The sequence below is a fragment of the Hyphopichia burtonii genome, assembly GCF_001661395.1.
Source record: "Hyphopichia burtonii NRRL Y-1933 unplaced genomic scaffold HYPBUscaffold_2, whole genome shotgun sequence".
NCBI classification, from domain to species: domain Eukaryota; kingdom Fungi; phylum Ascomycota; class Pichiomycetes; order Serinales; family Debaryomycetaceae; genus Hyphopichia; species Hyphopichia burtonii.
In genome coordinates this window covers 1,584,842-1,603,500 of record NW_017963729.1, presented here as the reverse complement: position 1 = coordinate 1,603,500, position 18,659 = coordinate 1,584,842, and the positions used below count along the sequence as shown (strand labels likewise).

General features: G+C 34.4%; 6 protein-coding genes across 6 annotated transcripts; 5 read left to right on the top strand and 1 right to left on the bottom strand.

Moving 5' to 3' along the window:
• Positions 1-149: 149 nt before the first annotated feature.
• On the bottom strand, positions 150-3,782 carry YBL053 (Ybl053p; the record flags this gene model as incomplete). The annotated part of the gene is made up of 1 exon (XM_020223797.1): positions 150-3,782. A coding segment is annotated over one exon (3,633 nt), but the record flags the coding sequence as incomplete, so codon positions are not given.
• Positions 3,783-4,692: 910 nt separating this feature from the next.
• ZCF13 (Zcf13p) lies at positions 4,693-8,713 on the top strand. The gene has a single exon (XM_020220920.1). It carries the CDS (start codon positions 4,955-4,957, stop codon positions 8,627-8,629), a length of 3,675 nt encoding a protein of 1,224 aa, XP_020078125.1. The 5' UTR covers positions 4,693-4,954; the 3' UTR covers positions 8,630-8,713.
• A 234-nt stretch (positions 8,714-8,947) lies between these two features.
• Positions 8,948-12,777, top strand: HYPBUDRAFT_238991 (Zn(II)2Cys6 transcription factor). Its single transcript, XM_020223235.1, has one exon. The coding sequence runs from the start codon at positions 9,168-9,170 to the stop codon at positions 12,423-12,425; it is 3,258 nt and encodes a 1,085-aa protein (XP_020078124.1). The 5' UTR covers positions 8,948-9,167; the 3' UTR covers positions 12,426-12,777.
• Positions 12,778-14,410: 1,633 nt separating this feature from the next.
• PCL1 (Pcl1p) lies at positions 14,411-14,977 on the top strand (the record flags this gene model as incomplete). Its single annotated transcript, XM_020223937.1, has 1 exon — positions 14,411-14,977. A coding segment is annotated over one exon (567 nt), but the record flags the coding sequence as incomplete, so codon positions are not given.
• A 1,654-nt stretch (positions 14,978-16,631) lies between these two features.
• On the top strand, positions 16,632-18,062 carry HYPBUDRAFT_104478 (uncharacterized protein; the record flags this gene model as incomplete). The annotated part of the gene is made up of 1 exon (XM_020218346.1): positions 16,632-18,062. A coding segment is annotated over one exon (1,431 nt), but the record flags the coding sequence as incomplete, so codon positions are not given.
• A 108-nt stretch (positions 18,063-18,170) lies between these two features.
• Positions 18,171-18,643, top strand: HYPBUDRAFT_136056 (mitochondrial 37S ribosomal protein mS37). The gene has a single exon (XM_020219596.1). The coding sequence runs from the start codon at positions 18,303-18,305 to the stop codon at positions 18,585-18,587; it is 285 nt and encodes a 94-aa protein (XP_020078121.1). The 5' UTR covers positions 18,171-18,302; the 3' UTR covers positions 18,588-18,643.
• Positions 18,644-18,659: the final 16 nt, after the last annotated feature.

The following is an 18,659-nucleotide window of genomic DNA, read 5'->3' as shown; positions in this document are numbered from 1 at the left end:
ATGATAATGATAGCTAATTTAGCCTAATCGACATCTTCATCATCATCACTGATAACGAATCTGTTTTTCTTCTTTGATGGAACTTCGTTGTTATAGTCTTCTTCAGCACTAATATAGTTGGCAATAGTAGATTCGTTCACTTCGTTCTCTTCATCTTCTGAATCTGAAACGGGAAGTCGTCTTTTTCTACTATTTCTTTCATATTCATCATTATCGATAGATTCAGTATTACTTATCGATGCTGCCATTGTTTCGGACCCTTTCTTTGAATTGGGAGATGATGTTGGGCTTGAATCTGAGCCCGAGTCACGAATGGCTGTGGAATCTTCAAAATCTGATGAATTCGGACGTAAAACTGGTTTGATAGGTTTCGAGAAACTCTTTATTGGAGAGGTCATGTCATTCAAATCGTTATCAGTTACGAATAATGAAGCTGCTTCGCTTGTGGAAGTTCCCGTTTGTTCATAGTCTTTCCAGGCTTTTTTGAAAGCTTCCAATTGTTCTGCGTTGACAATCCCACCGGATTCTTCTAATAGGTTACGTAATTTTTCTTCTCTTTGAAAGAATTCATTTTCTTTTTCATCGTCTGATTCATCATCCGAAAGACTTACCATAGCTTTCGATTTCAATTTAGCCAGGGGGTCATATCTGTTTTCGAGTTTACTATCTAATGATTCTTCTTCTTCCAGATCAGAGTTTGACCTTCTACGTCTCTGACGACGTTTCCTTTGTTTAGATGGGTCCTTCTGCTTTTTTTCAACAGACTTCTTTTTATTTGTCAATTTGTCGAAAACAGCAGGATCTCTTTCGCCGTTTCTGACTCTATCAAATACAAACTCTAGCAATTTAATATTCGTGTCGAGGATACTGTTATTATTTTCTCTTAATAAAACAGTAGGTTCATTTTGAAATTCGGGTAATTTGAACCCAAGCTCTTGTAAAAGAAGTCGAAGGTGTCCGTCGTTAACTAAAAGTCTTCTGATAATGGGACTTGGTAATAAAACGTCCACCGAGTTATCCAGAACTCTGTCAGATAATATTCTTTTCAATTCCTTAATGACCCAGATAATAAGCCATTCTTTTTCATTCTGATACAAACAAGCCACCAATGTTTCAATTTGTTTTTCTCTTTCAAGATGCTCTTTGAAAATAAGATCTTTAGCCTTCTTCGGCTCAGGGATCCATTCTTCGACGTATCCTGGTTCTTCCCGGCTTTCATTATTTCCCTCTTCAGCATTACCATAATCTATATCGTCACCATAAAGTTCACCTGTAGCCAAATAAGATTTTGTATCAAGATCTTCGAAACGAGGAAATAATATTTCAATTGGGTTGGGGAATCTTTCAAATGCCGGTTGAAACTTTTTCATAAAATAATGAATGAATTCATCCACACTTTTTCTTAAACTTGACAGTCTTGGTAAACCATTTCTCAATCTGTATAACATAAACATGAAATCAAGCCTATATAATCCGGTAAAATCCTTTCTTACCACAAAGAGTTTACGGAAGTAAGAAAGAGCCATTTTAATTTCTGTATCATTCAAGTCGTCGAATCTTGACAAAAAAGTTATATGAGTAGTGACAATATCCTTATGGAAAAACTTAGCTTCAGTTTTACTAAAATCAAGTTTTCTCTCTTGAATGACTAAGTTTGACTCATCGAGATCATCCTCTAGATCAATTTCTTCATGCTCTTGAAGTAATTTCTTTTTACTTCTTCTTTTAGATCTCATATAGACCTTAACATCTTCATTGGCGAAATTCTCAAATGATTTCAACAAAATATGAATAACGGATACAACAACTTTTAAGTAATCAGGAGAATGTTTAAAAGCAGAATGAGGAATTTGATGGAGTAAACTGACATAGTCGGCTTCGCTGAATAGTTTCCGTATAATCGCTTCGGCCAAGTCTTTTTGATCCAAAGTTTCTTCATTTTCTTCATCATAATCAATATTGGTTTCAAGTTGTTTTTTACTGACGTTTGAAAAAATTGAATAAGATAAAAGTAATAATTCTCGAAGACAAATCAAAGCAACATGCAAAGAGTTCCAGTCTTTTGATCCAAATGATTCACGCATGTATCTTCCAATAAGAACGAAATTTTTATCACGTAACCCTTCACCAACCGAACCATAATCTAGAGGGCCTTCATCATCCATGGGGGTTTTATTTGAAGATATGAATTTATTATTTCTTTCTCTTTTGTATTCAAAGAACCAAGCAACGGTTGCAAAATAATTAGCCCTATCAGCTTGATCAATACTACTCAAAGTATTTGTATCAGAAAAAGAGAGTGAAGAATTATCAAAAACAGTAGCGGTACATTTCACTAAGTTATTGAACCCACCACTTGATAATAGCATTTCAACAAAGTTATTTAACAAAAGAGAAGCATTCCCACTCAATATAACCGGGGTAGTTTGAACAAATTTATCTGAATCATAACGGAAGCTTGTTTTCGCTTTCCATTTTTTAGATTTATCTAATTTTTCAAAAGTGTGGTGATTATTTAATAATGCTTCTTGACCAGAAACTACGTAGGAAGATGAGTCGTCATTTTTGATCGATAATAAAGATCCAAATCTTCCGTGTCGGGAAGACATGTTTTCACTTTGTTGTTTTTTTCTTTTCGATTCTTCTTTTAGTAAATCTTTAAGTTGAAGCCCCGATACACTAGCAGACAGCGGGATTGGATTTTGTTGATTTGATAATTCTTCATTGGAAGATGGTTTGGTAGAAGAAGGTAAGGTAAGCAAATCTTTAACTTTGACCCCCTTTATCAATAAAGAGATGGATTCAAGTATACCAGGACCATAAATATCGGCCACGAAATCTTTTTCTAATCCGGAAGCTAAAGTCAATAAGAATTTCAAAACTTTATTTTTAGAATAACAAGAAATAACATTACTTAAAGAAATATCATCAATACTAACATTAGAAGGTAGATTATTATAATTACCGATTTTGGAATTTGATTTTTTAATTATAGTTAAATCTGCTGGTTCAAGATAAAGAACATTTCTAATGAAAAATACCACTAATTTCAAAATTTGAGAATCTCTTGCATCTCGTTCATATTTTTCTTGTTGCAAAGCAGGTAAAGCTAACCTTAATACTGCTTTGAAAGTTTGTCCATTTTGATAAGATAAAATGTTCTTCTTATATACCAATTGAGCTTTTCTAAGACTATTAAAATTTTTCTTTTGATTTTCAGTCAGGTTTTTATTAAGTTCATGAGGCCAGGTTAATTGAACTAATAATTCTAAACAAACCAATGAGATCTTGTGTAATAAAGTATTTTGATACGATGATATACTTATATTTTTCTTATTAGAATTTTTCTTTTCCCAATCACATAGTATGACAATAAGATCATTCACAACCAATCCTACTTCATATATCGCAAGCGCAACATCAAATGAATCATTGTTTGTGTCCACCGACCTGAGCCATCGCTTAATATCCTTAAGACACCCTAGGGCTTCGGGCCCCAACTTATATGGCGGTGGTTGAATTGGAGAAGTATGATCCGGTCCACCAACTGCAGTAACCAATATTGATATATGTGCTTTTAAAACCTTTAGGGTGTAATCTTCGTTGGGCTTTAGTTGCTTATTGAGCTTGGTCACCCTATCTTCTGGTTCACTTTCTTCTTCTACCCCATCTTCAACCTCTTCATCGATGGGGTTTGTCAGAGCATGATTCACTTGATCCTCGTCAGAAAAGTCTATAAAATCATCAAGATCAGATCCCTCGTCAGCCGCATAAAAACGTTCTTCTCCTTCCGAGTCAGAAGGCGCCAGCATCTCAGTATATGGTCTACCTTTGCAATGGCTTGATGAACACCCTAGTCTTCAAACGCGTCTGTTGAATCGCGTAGGGAAGTAGGTTCTTATGGTGCACGGGTGTATTTTCTGTTTTTGATCAATTTTTGTGCTCCCGCACGCTAATATATTTTACGTGGTTTGTGCACGCCCATCCATCATCATCCAAAAGATACGGAGACACTAATAAATAACTTGATTGGTACTCATACTGGAAGCAATTGACCTTAATTCAGAAATCAGGTGTTCAGCTAGAAATTACTGCTGCCCACTAACAAGTATCTGAATCAAGTGCATGTTCTGGAGATATACGGCTCTTTTCTGCATTGATACGGCATAACCTTGGTGTATCGCTGCTAAAGTTGCCCGACAAGTCTTTGGGTTGCTTGGATTAGCATTCTTTGCTTAGAGGTGATCCTTGGGGAATTAAAGTTGGTATTCGATCTTGGACCGCTCACCCCAATGGCCATTCGGTCTATCTAAGCAACGAAAAGAGACAATTGAAGACGTACAAAGACACTCTCCGTCAACTCAAGTTGGACAAAGAAGTTCACGCATAATGAGATCAAATTAGCCTCGAGGAAATAATAGCTCGTATCCATGCATAATATCCAGTCTGCCTTTGGACTGTGCTTTCTCTTGATTAATGAACGCCAGCTTGTTCCATCCTTTGTAGCTACAGAGGGTACATTATTAGTCTGCTGTAATCCAGTAGACAATTATGTTTCCTTTTCTTCGGACTTTTTTTTTTTCCATTTCTCTGTCAATTTTGCTACAATAATTGCCTTTCCTTCATTGTAATTAAAGCTCAATTAACCATTCTTGTATTATAAAGAGCAAGCTTTATCATTATATATAGTCACTTAAGTCCATTGCAAATCCCTTGTTTGTTTTAGGAAACTTTTAGCTTTCATCAACAAAAGGCAAGACCCGTACATACAGACACGGCAATTCTTCTTTAGGTCCTCCTTTGGGGTGTTTTTTATCTTTGGAATTTCTTGCTTCAGTTCTAATAGTTAGTTTTATTGAAGATTAGACATTTGAATCAAGGTTTTGTCGGTTTATCCTATGCTTGTCAAAAAGGTCGGCTCTCCCAGTGACTACATTCCCAGTGTTGACTAAAAATGTCAGACCCAGTCTCTAATATAGAGACAAATAATCAAAGTTCTACTTATAGGAAAAGACATCGTATCCCTGCTAGTTGTTCAGTTTGTCGAAAACGTAAATCAAGATGTGATCGGAAAAAACCAACATGTACCACTTGTAAGAAGAAATCCATTGCCCATTTATGTTATTACGAATCGGATTCCCAAAGTTTGGATTCATTAGCAGATTCAAATAAAAGAAAAAATGAAGATACCATATATCTACAGCCAACTGCTCCTATTGATCAGCCTTATCCCAATGGGCCTCCTCATCACCATCACTTGATTCCTCAACAACTCCAACCTCCCCACCAAGTGCAACATCCTCATCAACTACAGCAGTCCCATCAACTACAGCAGTCCCATCAACTACAGCAGCCCCATCAACTACAGCAGCCCCATCAACTACAGCAGCCCCATCAACTACAAGCTTCACCCCCACTCCATCCCGCTGCTGCTACTGGGTTCCCACCGTATCAACATCATCAATACTACCCTCCAGGTCCTCCTCCTCCTCCTCCACCACACTATTACCCTGCTCCACCTCCTCCAAACGCTTCTGCTAACTTACCTCCACCTGTTTCTAATTCAGCTTCTCAAAGTGGTTCAAGCCAAGCTCTCGGGCCCTTTCCCCCTAACCCAACTAAATATATGATGCAGCAAGACCTGGGGTTCAGATGGGATCCTTCAAAACCTCGTCAGAAAAACTCAATCACTCATTCATTCTCATCCAATTCTCCCTCTGATCAGTCTCCTGCTTCGAATTTTGAATCTTATCAATTATCAGGCTCAAATAACACAACTCCGAGCTACCTTGGAAATCCACCTATAACTGGATCTCCAAGTAGTCTACCTCCTCCTCAAGCTTCAATACCTTCTCAAAGGCATTCATTGCCAACTCAAAGTACAACGTACCCCTCGGATTTACCATTACCAAACTCCATAAACCACTTGGTGGATTCAACTAGTCAACCCCCAGTAGAGAAAAAAGAACTGATTCATATCATTCATCCTACTGTTGATCAATATAATGGCAAGTTCGACCTGATTTCTCACCCTCATTTACATTCTCGAGATCATTCTCAGTCTTCAAATACTGAATTGGTGGATGTTTCGATTGGGCCTAACTCCTGGTTAAAATTAGATCCAAATGATATAATGGAAAATTATTCCAGAGCTAATGCAAGTTTATCTGTCGAAGGGCCACTTTGGCAAACTCATGGTGCAATCTCATACATTGGTATAACAAAAAATGATCGGTATATTACTCTATTAAGAGCTTATTTTGTTAGGTTACTCCAAACTGGTGAAATGTCGCAATTCATCATGGATGAGTCTATAAAATATCAAAATCGTGAATCAAAAGCATCGAAAAAGCAAGAGTCAGAAGAAATACCTAATCGACATAATGGAAATGATAATGACCACACTAAAGGTGAAACCAATGAATCTTCTAAACATTTGTTTGATCCCAAAGATGTTGTTAAAAAACAAAAGTCAAAACGTCATCAGGATGAAGTTACTGCTGAAGACGCTCTTCTTATAACTAAAATTACCGCTCAAAATGAATTATCCGATTCCGAATCTAAAATTGACTTGGGTTTACCCAAGATTATCCCTGGACTATCTTCTTTGTACTCTGATTTCTCAGCAAGAGATGACTATTATTCGATTGTTGAACAATGCATACTAACCATATTACCTTCTCAAAAAGTAACGTTTATGTTGTTTTGTCGGTTTTTCAAATATGTTAGCCCATTTTGTCCAGTGGTGGATGAACATGGCTTACTTCTTGAAATGAATAGTATCTTTACTGAAGATTTTCCTGGTGTTAAGGAAGAACGCTACACTAAAGTTAGAATATCCGATGAAAGTCAATTACATACAGTGGGTATTTTTTTACTAGTGTTAAGACTTGGCTATTTTTCTTTGATTCATACTCATTCATCAACCTCATATAATAAGGATGATGAAAGTATGATAAGGGATCTGAAAAGAGTTCCAACTGATGTTTTTGTCAAAATTATAAATATGTGTGTTAGTGAGGCGGGTATAAGTACAAGATCAACTTTCCAATTAGTGCAAGCCATGGCATTATATCATTTCTATAGATCCGTTTCCCCTAATGATTGTCTTGGATTGACCAATTGTGATTCCCAAATCTTATTAGGATCTGCTATCAAGCATGCGACCTCAATTGGTTTACACCGTGATCCTTCAAATTTCAAAGGTTCACAATTTCTTGACGATAATAAAAATGTTGTTAAGTCATGGAGAAGTTTATGGAGATACTTGGTTGATCTCGATGCAAATAGCTCAATCCATAGTGGGGTTGATTTAAACATCAAAAATTTGGATTCTAGTGATACCCGATTAGATCTGGACCCAAATGAACCAAATTTTATGGATCCCTCAATTGACGCAACGAACAAGATTAACCATCTTTACCGAAATTTATGTTTAAAAATCACTAATCTAAGAAATAAACCAACGGTTGTTGATATTCTAAAAGAAACTTGCCAGCTTGAGCAATTTTTTGCGGATTATTTTGGTAAGGATTTCTTTAAAGAATATATTTGTACACCAGTCAGTGCAAATGATCAAGGCGATACCGAACATAATCAACGAACTTTAAAAGTCTTAAAATACGTTTCGTTTGTTCATTTAAGAACCAACTTATCGTGTTGTTATTACATGATTTGTGCTCATTATGAAGAAAAATGGGATGCTTCCAAAATCCCAGCATCCAATGCAGGAATTGAACTTTTCAAGATATTCACCAGAAGCGTGATTCAATTAATTTACATTATGACCTATGTTTTAGATAATTCAGTGGAACTATTTGGTAAAAATTATGATTACCTATTAACTGCAACGAATGAAAGATGCATGATGAAATGCCATATGTTTTTAACATCCTTCTTTATGCGTCTTTTGCATCATAAAAAATCACTTACCAAAAAATTACAAAAGGCTAACGAAAAACCATTAAATAAGTCTGAGTTACAAACCGTACAAAATTTGGAATTAAGATTAGAGGCAACTGATGCTTTATTTCGCATTGCACTAATTGAATCAGAACTCTTTGTGGGGACCTTTAGAAGATTGAGTAAGAATTATGTAAATTCTTACCGAGTCTATGTTATGTCATTCTTTGTCTTGAAACAAAGTATGGAAGATCCAGAACGTATTCTTGAATCTACTGACGCCAACTTCATTGACCAATCGAACATGATCGAATTCTTAACTACTGGCGATTTACAAAATTTGGGTAAATTATGTGAAGAATTCAGAATTGCAAAACTAGAGCTGGATAAAAGACATAAAGATAGAACTAGACGTCTTCAAGAAAACCAAGTCCCTAATGAAAATCCTGAAAGACAGCCGGACCCCTCCGCCTCTGTCAGTACAATCAACCTTCTTTCTGAAAATTCTCATCCTACTTCGTTAGACTCTATTCCAAATGATGCTGACTCCTCAAGTAACGATTCTGATATAAGTCCAATTGCCTTTTTATTCAACGGTGAGTTTGGCAGCTTCGATGATAAATCCCTCTATCCAATGGGTAATTCCATAAATGAATACCTGACCAGTGAAGACTTGTTGAAACTATTTGCAGTCTACGGAAATAACGAACTCTTTGATGTACAATAACTACGGGGATAACCCCAATACAAAAAAAATTATATATATTCTAATGTACTATATTAATCTACATAAAATAAAGCAACTTATTCCAACAAAAGGCGCTTATTGTAGTCCTTCTATTCTTGTCGGGTCATCTGCTCTGCCACCGTGCTGGTGAAATGAGTATGTTGACTTTCCAAGAGCTATGTGCAAGTTGTAAGATCTCTGAATACATTGGGCTTCGGCTCGGTCTTAATCTCGGTCTTCGAAATCTGAACAGTTGAAAAAAAGAAAAAAATAAAAAGACGGAAAAAAAAAAACAAAATTCATACGCATTGAAAGGAAAGGAGAGTCTCTGATAAAAGAAGAACTAAAGAATTGAAGTAGGCTAGCTGGTTTCAACCTCAATTTACTCAATCGTAACATAGTACAAGTATAGTTTCTTTAGAAACAAGAGAGAGGGTCAAGAACAGATTTCAAAGTAGCTGTCAGCCGTCTCAAACGTTTTTTTTCACGAATATCCCCAATTAGTCAATAAACTTGGTAATACCCCCAACAGATTGAAATGTTCGAAGAAAATTCAAAAAAGAAGAGAAATAGATTATCCTTGAGTTGCAACTACTGTAAAAAACGTAAGGTCAAGTGTGATCGTGGCCGTCCGGCGTGTTTGGCTTGTCATCGTTATAATGTTGCTGATCAATGTGCTTATTCGTCAGATGCACCCAAATCAGAAGTCGATAAAATCGAAGAAGAACTACCTGGAAATGATGATTACGATAGTATTGAACAACCTAAGTTAAGAAAAGTATCGAATTCTCATATATATCCAACTCCGCACGATCCACCATCGATTAATAATGGGCATCCGTCAATGGCTCTATTTAAACAAGACGGTCCTGCCAACTCGAAGAACGTTCCTTCTGCCGTTTATTCTGAATTGGAAGCGCTTAAAGATAAAATTAAACAACTCGAGGCTTCAATCACGGTTTCTAATTTATCCCATGCGTCCCCTGGGTCTACTATAACACAATTGTCGGGCTCTGGATCAGGCTCTGGCTTGGATGATAAAAAGACAAATTCTCAAAATACAGGCATTCTGATGGGTAATCCAGAATCTCCTGCTACTCTACCCAAATTAAGGTCTATATCGCTGCCTGTACCTCACCAATCATTTCTTGAAGGTAATATAAGGCTTCCCTCTATAGGTTGGTCGGTAAAGAGTCCGTCTCTCAATTTGGAAAGTAATGTTAGGAACCAGGATGACGAATACAGGCCTTCAGATTTTATAAGTCTGCATTTGGGAGTGGTGGAAACCGATCCGGATGATCCCGATGAAACTATAAATTTTTATTCAGGTTATACACCTATCCATATTAAAGACCGCTCAAGAAGAATTAATCATGGTCCACATTCTTGGTTATCTCTTATGAAATGTGACTCTGGTCTAAGGGCATTGTGGGCACACTTTTCAGAGAAGAAGAAACATGTTGGTCTGAGTGTTCCTCCTCCATTCGTTATCGTAGATAAAAAACCCTTGAATGCTCCTCCTACTGAAAATGAAGATGATTTCACGGCTAAGGCTTTGGATCAAGATGGTTATGATGATATCAAGCCGTACAGTGAAGTCAAACAAAATACTGCTGCTAGTATTACTTCAGATCCTTCTGAATCATCGTCTCGTGAAGCAAGAATTCAAATGAATAGGCACGCCATAGCGTTGGGTTTAACAGTTTTCGAAGGAAAGCTAGATCAAGAATTACACTTAGTTGAAAAAATCAGAGTGGTTTTACCAAAACAAAAAGTTATATGGAAATTAGTTAATTTGTTCTTCACTTCGATATATTTTTATGTTCCTATCATTGATGAATTATCATTCAAGAATGAATTAGTAAGATTAATAGGACCCGAGGATTATAATGATTCAGCAATTCCATTTTTCAGAGTTGAAAAACGTCTTGATTTTGCTTATGTTGCAATTTTATTAACCATTCTAAGATTTACCTATCTTGCTAAGTTTTCCAATAAGCATGAGGAAAATGAAAGTATAATTCAATCTCATGATGCACATTTGTCAGAAACCAAATATCTATTACTTAACCCGATTAGCATTGATGTTATAAGTCTTGCTCAGTTATGTTTGGATCAATTTGATTTAACTAGAAAATCAAATCTAATCATCTTACAAACTGCTCTTTTGATGAGAATATATCATATGTTCCTGCCTGAAGATGGTGATGGTGCTGATGGAGGTCAATCTCAAATCTATAATGGTATGTTGATACAAATGGCTTATTCACTTGGGGTCAATAGAGAACCAGATTTATTTCCTGAAGTTTTAAATGATGAAAAAGAAAATAATTTAAGTAGGAAAGTTTGGTATTTTTTAAAGCTTAATGATGTCTCTCATGCTGCCCAATATGGTAATCCTATAATTGTTGATGCAATATATTCTGATGTCAAGATGCCCTATTATAAAAAGGGGAATGAGAATGTTGTTGATAGTAAAATGGATCAAATTGTTACTGAAAGTATACGAAGCTCTGGAACGCCATATGATGCATTGAAGCAATTATTGATTTTAACTTTAAACATTCTGAATCAAATTAAAATCACTGATTTAACGGCCAAAGTTGTTGAATTTGAATTGAACTTGAATAAATGGCTAGGAAAATTAACTGATTATACTCGAACACCCCCAATTCCAAATACCCAACCTTTTGTGAAAGTCAAAAAATGTAAAGCATTGTTGAATTTAAAAAATTTTACTCTTTCCATTTATTATCACCTTTACTTGCATTATGAAAGAAATGGCAAGAATGACCTTACTTTTTTTTATATGAAAAAAATAATGTCAATCATGTTCTCCGAAGAACTACCTGAATATATTAATTTAATTCAAAATAACCGTTTACACTTTGATCCAAATTCAACAATTGCTGATTTAATTCTAAATCCTTCGGTTCAATCTATGATTCATAGAAATACTCAATTTGCATTTTCACTTTTAATAAGATTAAATAATAGCATACATCGAATGAAGAAAAATCCAGAAGTTCATGGTCGTTTATTGATAAAAAATGACGAATATAAGCTTCGATATGCAAAGCTTTGTAAATTATCAAAGTTGATTGAAAAATTAGCTAAATTTTCCATTGGTTGTATGACTAAATTAAGTGGTAGGTATTATTATGCATGGAGAATTAGTAAAGCACATTCATTTATACTCCCAATAATGTTACTGGAAAAATTTTATAATGGATTTGAAGATAATTTCAAACACCTTCAATTTCCGAATTTCCGTGATGATCAAATAAATGCATTAAGTAGTATATGTGAATCTGTTGTTAGACAATTAAAAGAACATGATTTTGAAACTAAAGAAAATGATAAACAATTCATTCCTCAACAAAGAGAAAAACCATATGGACCAACTTCTGAATTCAAACCGCCATATTCTAGAAATAACCTGTATCCAACATTTGATCTGTCGGATAATAATTCGAAGAACGCATTTTTATCTTTGAATTCTGCCAGTCCGGCATCCAATTCTTCATTTGAATTAGACGATTTCATTCAAAAGGATACTTCTGAAATAGATAGGTTATGGCTTCAAATGGTTTCGATGAAAAATAATGACAGCTATCTTGAAAATAACAGTGAATTAAACCATGGCAGCTTTGGTAACGATCAACTCATCTCAGATCAACTTTTACAACAAAATCAACCATTCACGCCAGGAGCTTTAAATGGAGTTAATGTTGATGGTAATCAATCAGATGATATTTTCGCTAAACTTACTTTTGACAACTTATATAATATTTAAACTGTGATGGATTGCTCTATGGTTAATTATGTATATAAATATAAAACTGTGATTGTATGGAACCACGTAATTGTTGCAAAATTATTAAAAAAGTATCCAGAATTATCAAAAATTATCAAAATCATGAAAATTAACCCTCTCGAACAAGCAGCCCCTTCGGTTGACTCCAATACCCACCTCTACAACCCACCATTCCACCTTAATTAGCACTATTCTGGTTTTCCAGTGGAGGTATACCCTGGGGCCAATGGGTATACCTAAATGGAGGTAGTGCACACCTGTCAAAAACCCGAATTTGGCCCTATTCAGAAAAGCGAGTAAAGTTACCCGACCCTCAGATTTTTGCAGGTAAAAAATTTTTCCTTGTGGACATAAATTGAAAAATTTCACTACTACAACCTTTTTTTTTTTAACTATTACTTAGCCAAATATGGTTTAATAACATATTCATATAGTGGATATAGCAAGACGTATGTTTTCGCCAATGAACTCATGTGCTTGAAGATACTATGACGACAAAACGCTGTGCACCAGTCTGAATAATGTATGACAGACCCAGTATACCCAAATTTCTGAAGTATCTTTTGCCAATAGCACGATTTCCCCCCGAGTTAAAGATTAAACTTTGGTACTAACAATCAATACAGTATATTTTAGTTTTTCCTATAGTATAGTTTTGTAAATCAATATATGGAATTTGTTATTATCTAATGAGAATGTAGAAACAATGTAAAGAGAAGAAAAATGTTAATCGGGGTTTGTCTATAGAGACCCTTTGTACCCCTGAGCTGATCAGGAAGAGAAATATTGAGTGTTGAATAGGTTGTGAAGGTGTCGTGAAGGTATGGTGAACATATCGTGAAAACATGTAGTTATGAAACCTCCAGGGGCAAGGAGCTAGATTAACATCGTTGAAATATAACTCCTTGTCACGGTAGACCAATTTCGATAAGGGACCAAATCGTCGAGAGCTTATGAGAAGGTTGTCGAGAACAAAATGGGTCCCAGAGCAATTATAACAAGGTTAAGGGCACCCATTGACAGTAAACACGAGTAGAGAATTGAAGGTTAGACAAAGTGGAAAGTTTGGTGTCTTATTGGAAAAGCCTTGATATTTGCAGGGTGTTCATAATCTATCGAACAAGGTTAACATTCCAAAAGATCTAATTAAGGGATTCCTATTTGGAAATATTGCAAGCAAAAGGGAAAACAGCGAACAACGGTTGAATGGTCCAAGCAAGGGTGCTTCCCTGCACAACAATCCCCTTAAGCGATGGCTATAAAAGGAGTAAATTGAATGAGTCTGTGTAAATCACGATCACCCTCTACTTTGTTTATTTTGTTTGAAGGTATATTTACCTTCGGGCGACGCGTTTTGCATCAATTGATTTTCTACACCCTTTGAAATTTGTGTTGCAACTCCAAAAAAATCAACAAACACCTCCTTCGCTTGGGAGCTGGAATCTTTCTTCAAAATACGCATCGCGGCGTCCTGATACTTTGTCAAACGTTCATGTTCTATGGCATACCTCCTAAGTCACGGTATGAATAGCTTATTTACTATTAATAGGTTGAGATCATAACCGAGTATTTGTTAGACAGATCACGATTCGTGTTAAATGGGTACCTTAGAAGGTTGTTTTAGTACTAATGTTTTTCAAATTATCGTGTTGTAGAGGCATATGCATGGATGAAGCAGAATTGTTTTGATAAAAATTAGTTTGGCGTTATTGTTTCAACTAATAATATAGGTTTATTGATGCACCTACCTTCCAATTACAACTCCTTGACTGACAACAAAGTATACTGGCTTTGAAAAATTTGCAAAAAAAAAAAAAAGGTTCCCGAAATATATATAAGTCAAACAAATCCCCAGAAGTTTCAAAGATATCATAAAGGATATAATTAATCTTCCAAACTTGGATTCACTCATTAATTGCATTTATATTCATTCTTTAGTCATAGATCAAATTATGTCCGCTCCTTCCCAAATTGATTTGAAAGCTCTTAATATCTTTATTAACTCTCCAGTTAGTCAAGATATGATTCATAAATTAGTGGTCACTACATTACAAGTGTTACCATGTCAAGATGATAAGAGCTCAATGCCATCACCTCCACAATCTCCAAATAAAACTACTAGTAATGGTAAACCATTACCTTCATTGATGACTTTTTTAACTAAATTAATTAGATATACTAATGTTTACACCGGTACTTTGATGGCTACTTTGGTTTATTTAAATAGATTGAAGTCAAAATTACCTAAAAATGCTCAAGGATTACCATGTACTAGACATCGTATTCTTTTAAGTTGTTTAATTTTATCTTCAAAATATCATAACGATTCTTCTCCTAAAAATATTCATTGGGCTAAATACACTGATGGATTATTCAATGTTAAGGATATTAATTTAATGGAAAGACAATTGGTTTATTTATTAAATTGGGACTTAAGAGTTTCAAATCAAGAAATGATTAAATCAGTTAGTAAATTCTTAGAACCAATTAAACAAGATTTAATTAAATCAGCTAAGATGAGAAAATTCTTACAAAAACAAAAGCAAGCTCAACAACAACAAATTGCTGCTGCAAATGCTGCTGCAAATGCTGCTGCAAATATTGCTTTATCCCAAAAAAAACAAATTACTCAACCTCAACCAGCTCATTTACAACCTCCAAATACTCCTCCTGCATCAATTACAAGATCTTCTTCAAGTAGTTCTAATTTATCATTATCTTCAATTAGTACTTCTTCAATTTCTCCTTCTCCAAATAATCATTACAGACAAGACTCTTTGAGTTCAGTTGAATCTTTAAGTCCAATCAGTCCATGCAATAATAAACAATCTTACTTGGCTGCTAACATTGATCCAATCATTGAATTGACTGCCCGTAATGAAGAAATGGAATTAAATAGAATGATTCAACATTTTTCTAGATCAAATCACTAATTTTTAAAGTTGATCTTGATCTGTCTTCTTTAGTTCTTCATTTTACGTTAGTTTGGGTATTTCATTTAAAATAGAACCTGGGTTCTAATGGTGTTCCACGATATATATTTTTTTCAATTCTATCTTCTGTTATATAATGACTTTATAACTTTAATTATACCATTAACTATTACTATATCTTGTAATCATTCCATTCTTCGACAACATTCCCAACTTTATTTAGTACCCTAAACAGCAACACCAATCAGTGATGATAGAATCACTCTTATCAAGGAGAATAGTTGCAAATTTTCAAACATCACGTGACACTAATGCAATCTCCCTTTGTCCGACAACCCAACAGCTGGCTTACCTGGGTACCCGAAGTACCACTGTAGCTGGTTTTGTCTCCCTTGGATTCCCCTGGTTTCTCGTGGGTTCCCTTGGGTCCTTTATTTCTTCGTTTGCTAATGCCATGGGTTTATCTATTCCATCAGTCATCAGAAAACTCCTGCATCCTAGCAAGACACACCAAAAACGAAAAAAAAAACACAACGGTAATGGCACGCCTAGGCAACACTGGGAACAACAGAAAAACTGAATAAAGGAACCATACTACGATCATTTAAAGCATATATCGATTTAAGAGAGTTGGAAAGCATAATACGGTTTGTATTGAGTCATGAGAAGGTTTATTGCGAGCAGCTTACGCTCTCGATTGTCTTGCCAGCGCCATACCTATACGGATTATCGGTTTAACTCCAGGTGTGGTGGAGTCCGAAGCTTTGTATCGAGTTCGGTTTTATTTAAAGATGAAGATAAATCCAAGCAGGCATTAAAGAAATTGGGGTTATCGTTGCAGAAGGGGAAGGTCAAGCCGCAGGAGCAAGAGGAAAATGAAACCAGCAGTAAAGCCGAGTCCAAAGATCAAACCAATGAGGATCAAGATGATGATGTGAATCACTCAGGTATTCAACCAAATCCTCAAGTTACACAAGGCCAGAGCCAGGGTCAAGGTCAAGGTCAAAGTCAAAGTCAAAGTCAAAGTCAAAGTCAAAGTCAAAGTCAAAGTCAAAGTCAAAGTCAAAGTCAAAGTCATAATCGTAATCATAATCATACTCCAGGACACAATCCTAGTCATAATCATAACCGTGCCACTGATATAAATACCAAGAATAATGAAGTTAACGAACATAAGAATGCATCAATCCATGAAACCTCTGATGAATCACACGATCCACATCAACCTCCAATTGATGTAATCACTGAAGAAAATGAGAATTTACAACAAGCTTACGAAACCATTGCATATATGACAACTGACGATTTAATGATTCAGCAACATTTGGATGAAGATTCTCCATTTAATTCATTTGAATCAAGTCATTATCTTGATCGTAAACAAGTGATCAGAAATTTACCAAATGAAATTGATATTTTTGATACTCCAATTGAAAAAATTGAAAAAATTTATGAAAATTTAAGTAAATTAGATAATGATAAATCAGTTCAATTAAAATATTTTAAAAGATATTTAAAAAATTATGATGATCCAATAATTCAATTATTACAACAATTCAATAAGATCAATGATAAATTTAAGTTATTAAGAAGAAATGAAGTTGATAATTTAGCTTTAGCTCCAAATGCTTTCCTTTATAAAGAAAATTTATGTAATAATCCTTATAATGTTTTGGGTTTTGATAGATCAATAACCGGTATACCTTTAAGAACTGGAAAGCATAAATTAACCGATCATTGCTACCCTCAAGAGTTTATTGAAGATTTACAAATGTTTAGGAAAAAATTACCTTTAAACAAACGTGATTTGAATTTTATTGAACTAGAAGATAATTCAGTAACTTTTGATCCTTCCAAACTGCAAAAAAAAATATCTAAGAATGAATTGAATAAATTTTTAAGTTCAATTTATAAAGAATTAGAATTCCCAAAATTTGCAATTTCAATTAATGATATTTCAAATTACCATAATTTAGAATCTAATTCAACTTATCTTATTAATGAAATTGAATATGAACTATTACAATTTAAAAAATCATTACAAAAAGAAATTGAAATTTTCATGGCGTCAAATGGTAAGAAAATTCTCTTATTAACCCCTCAAGATTTAAAAGTTAATCAATTTAGATTAGGTGAATCTGAATCTAGAGAAACTACCCTCAATAATTCATTAATGATTATAAATTATAACTTCAAGAACTTCAATCTAATCCCAGGCTTTGGTATGCTATTAACTTCAAGAAGACATTATAATTACATGTACAGACATTTGTTCAAAATCTTCCTAATCAATTTAGAAGATCAAATTGATACTCTATACAGAGTCAAATATTATAACCAATCTAAAATGAAACATTTCATGAACAGTGTTAAATTGAAAATTAAAGATATCATCAATAAAAAGTTAATGAAAATAGTTTTGGATAAAAAAATTCCATCCATGAATTCATTAGATGCTTTGCTCCATAAATCTAATGCAAATACCGCTTTCAAAAGAATCTGGTGGGTTAATAATCACTACAGAAACACTTTCGCTCCTCAAAGACCCGGCTCAAAGGATAAAAAATCCTCCTTTCACATAAATCATCAAGATTTTAATGAATATATGAAGTTGCAACAAGACAAAAGACTAAATTATAATGGTGAAGTAGTTTTGAAGAACGTGCGAAGTTCAAAACATTGAAATCCACACTTAAAAAAAAAAAAAAAATAGCGAGTGAAAAAACAAAAAAAAAATTGATTGATTTATTGAAAAATTTGAAAGTAGCTTTATATAGACATTCATTTCATTTAAATAGTCCCTTCATTACCTTATAATAGTAACATACAAACTTACACATCGAGAGATACTTATTCAGTAGTGTGTTTACTTGGATTTGAGTGTATTTTCATATAATATTTCAGTCATAGATAGCGATTCAAGATGCCAATTAAAAAACTTCAACCAGCAAAGACTATTCCCCCATTACCAAGAATAAAAATCAGAAATCCAGTTGTGTCTAAATCAACCAATCAATGTTTAGTGTTTATGTCATCGTTATTGAACTGCTGGGCTGCCAACGGAGATGGTTCAGCGCAATGTATAAGTTTTGAACATGATTTAAAAAATTGTATGGAAACTTATAAACCAGAAAAAGAGGTTCGTAGTTCCATAAATTATCATGCTCAAAGATTATATCCTAAGATCAGAGGAAGAGTTCATGATTGAAGAGTTGATTAATAAAGTTTAAATTCAATTGTATATAGGTTTAATAAATTTGAAAGAGAATTCTACTAATAT

Excerpts from the sequence above, each read along its gene's own strand:
- HYPBUDRAFT_136056 (XM_020219596.1), top strand. The coding sequence starts at position 18,303 with ATGCCAATTAAAAAACTTCAACCAGCAAAGACTATTCCCCCATTACCA.
- HYPBUDRAFT_238991 (XM_020223235.1), top strand. The coding sequence starts at position 9,168 with ATGTTCGAAGAAAATTCAAAAAAGAAGAGAAATAGATTATCCTTGAGT.
- ZCF13 (XM_020220920.1), top strand. The coding sequence starts at position 4,955 with ATGTCAGACCCAGTCTCTAATATAGAGACAAATAATCAAAGTTCTACT.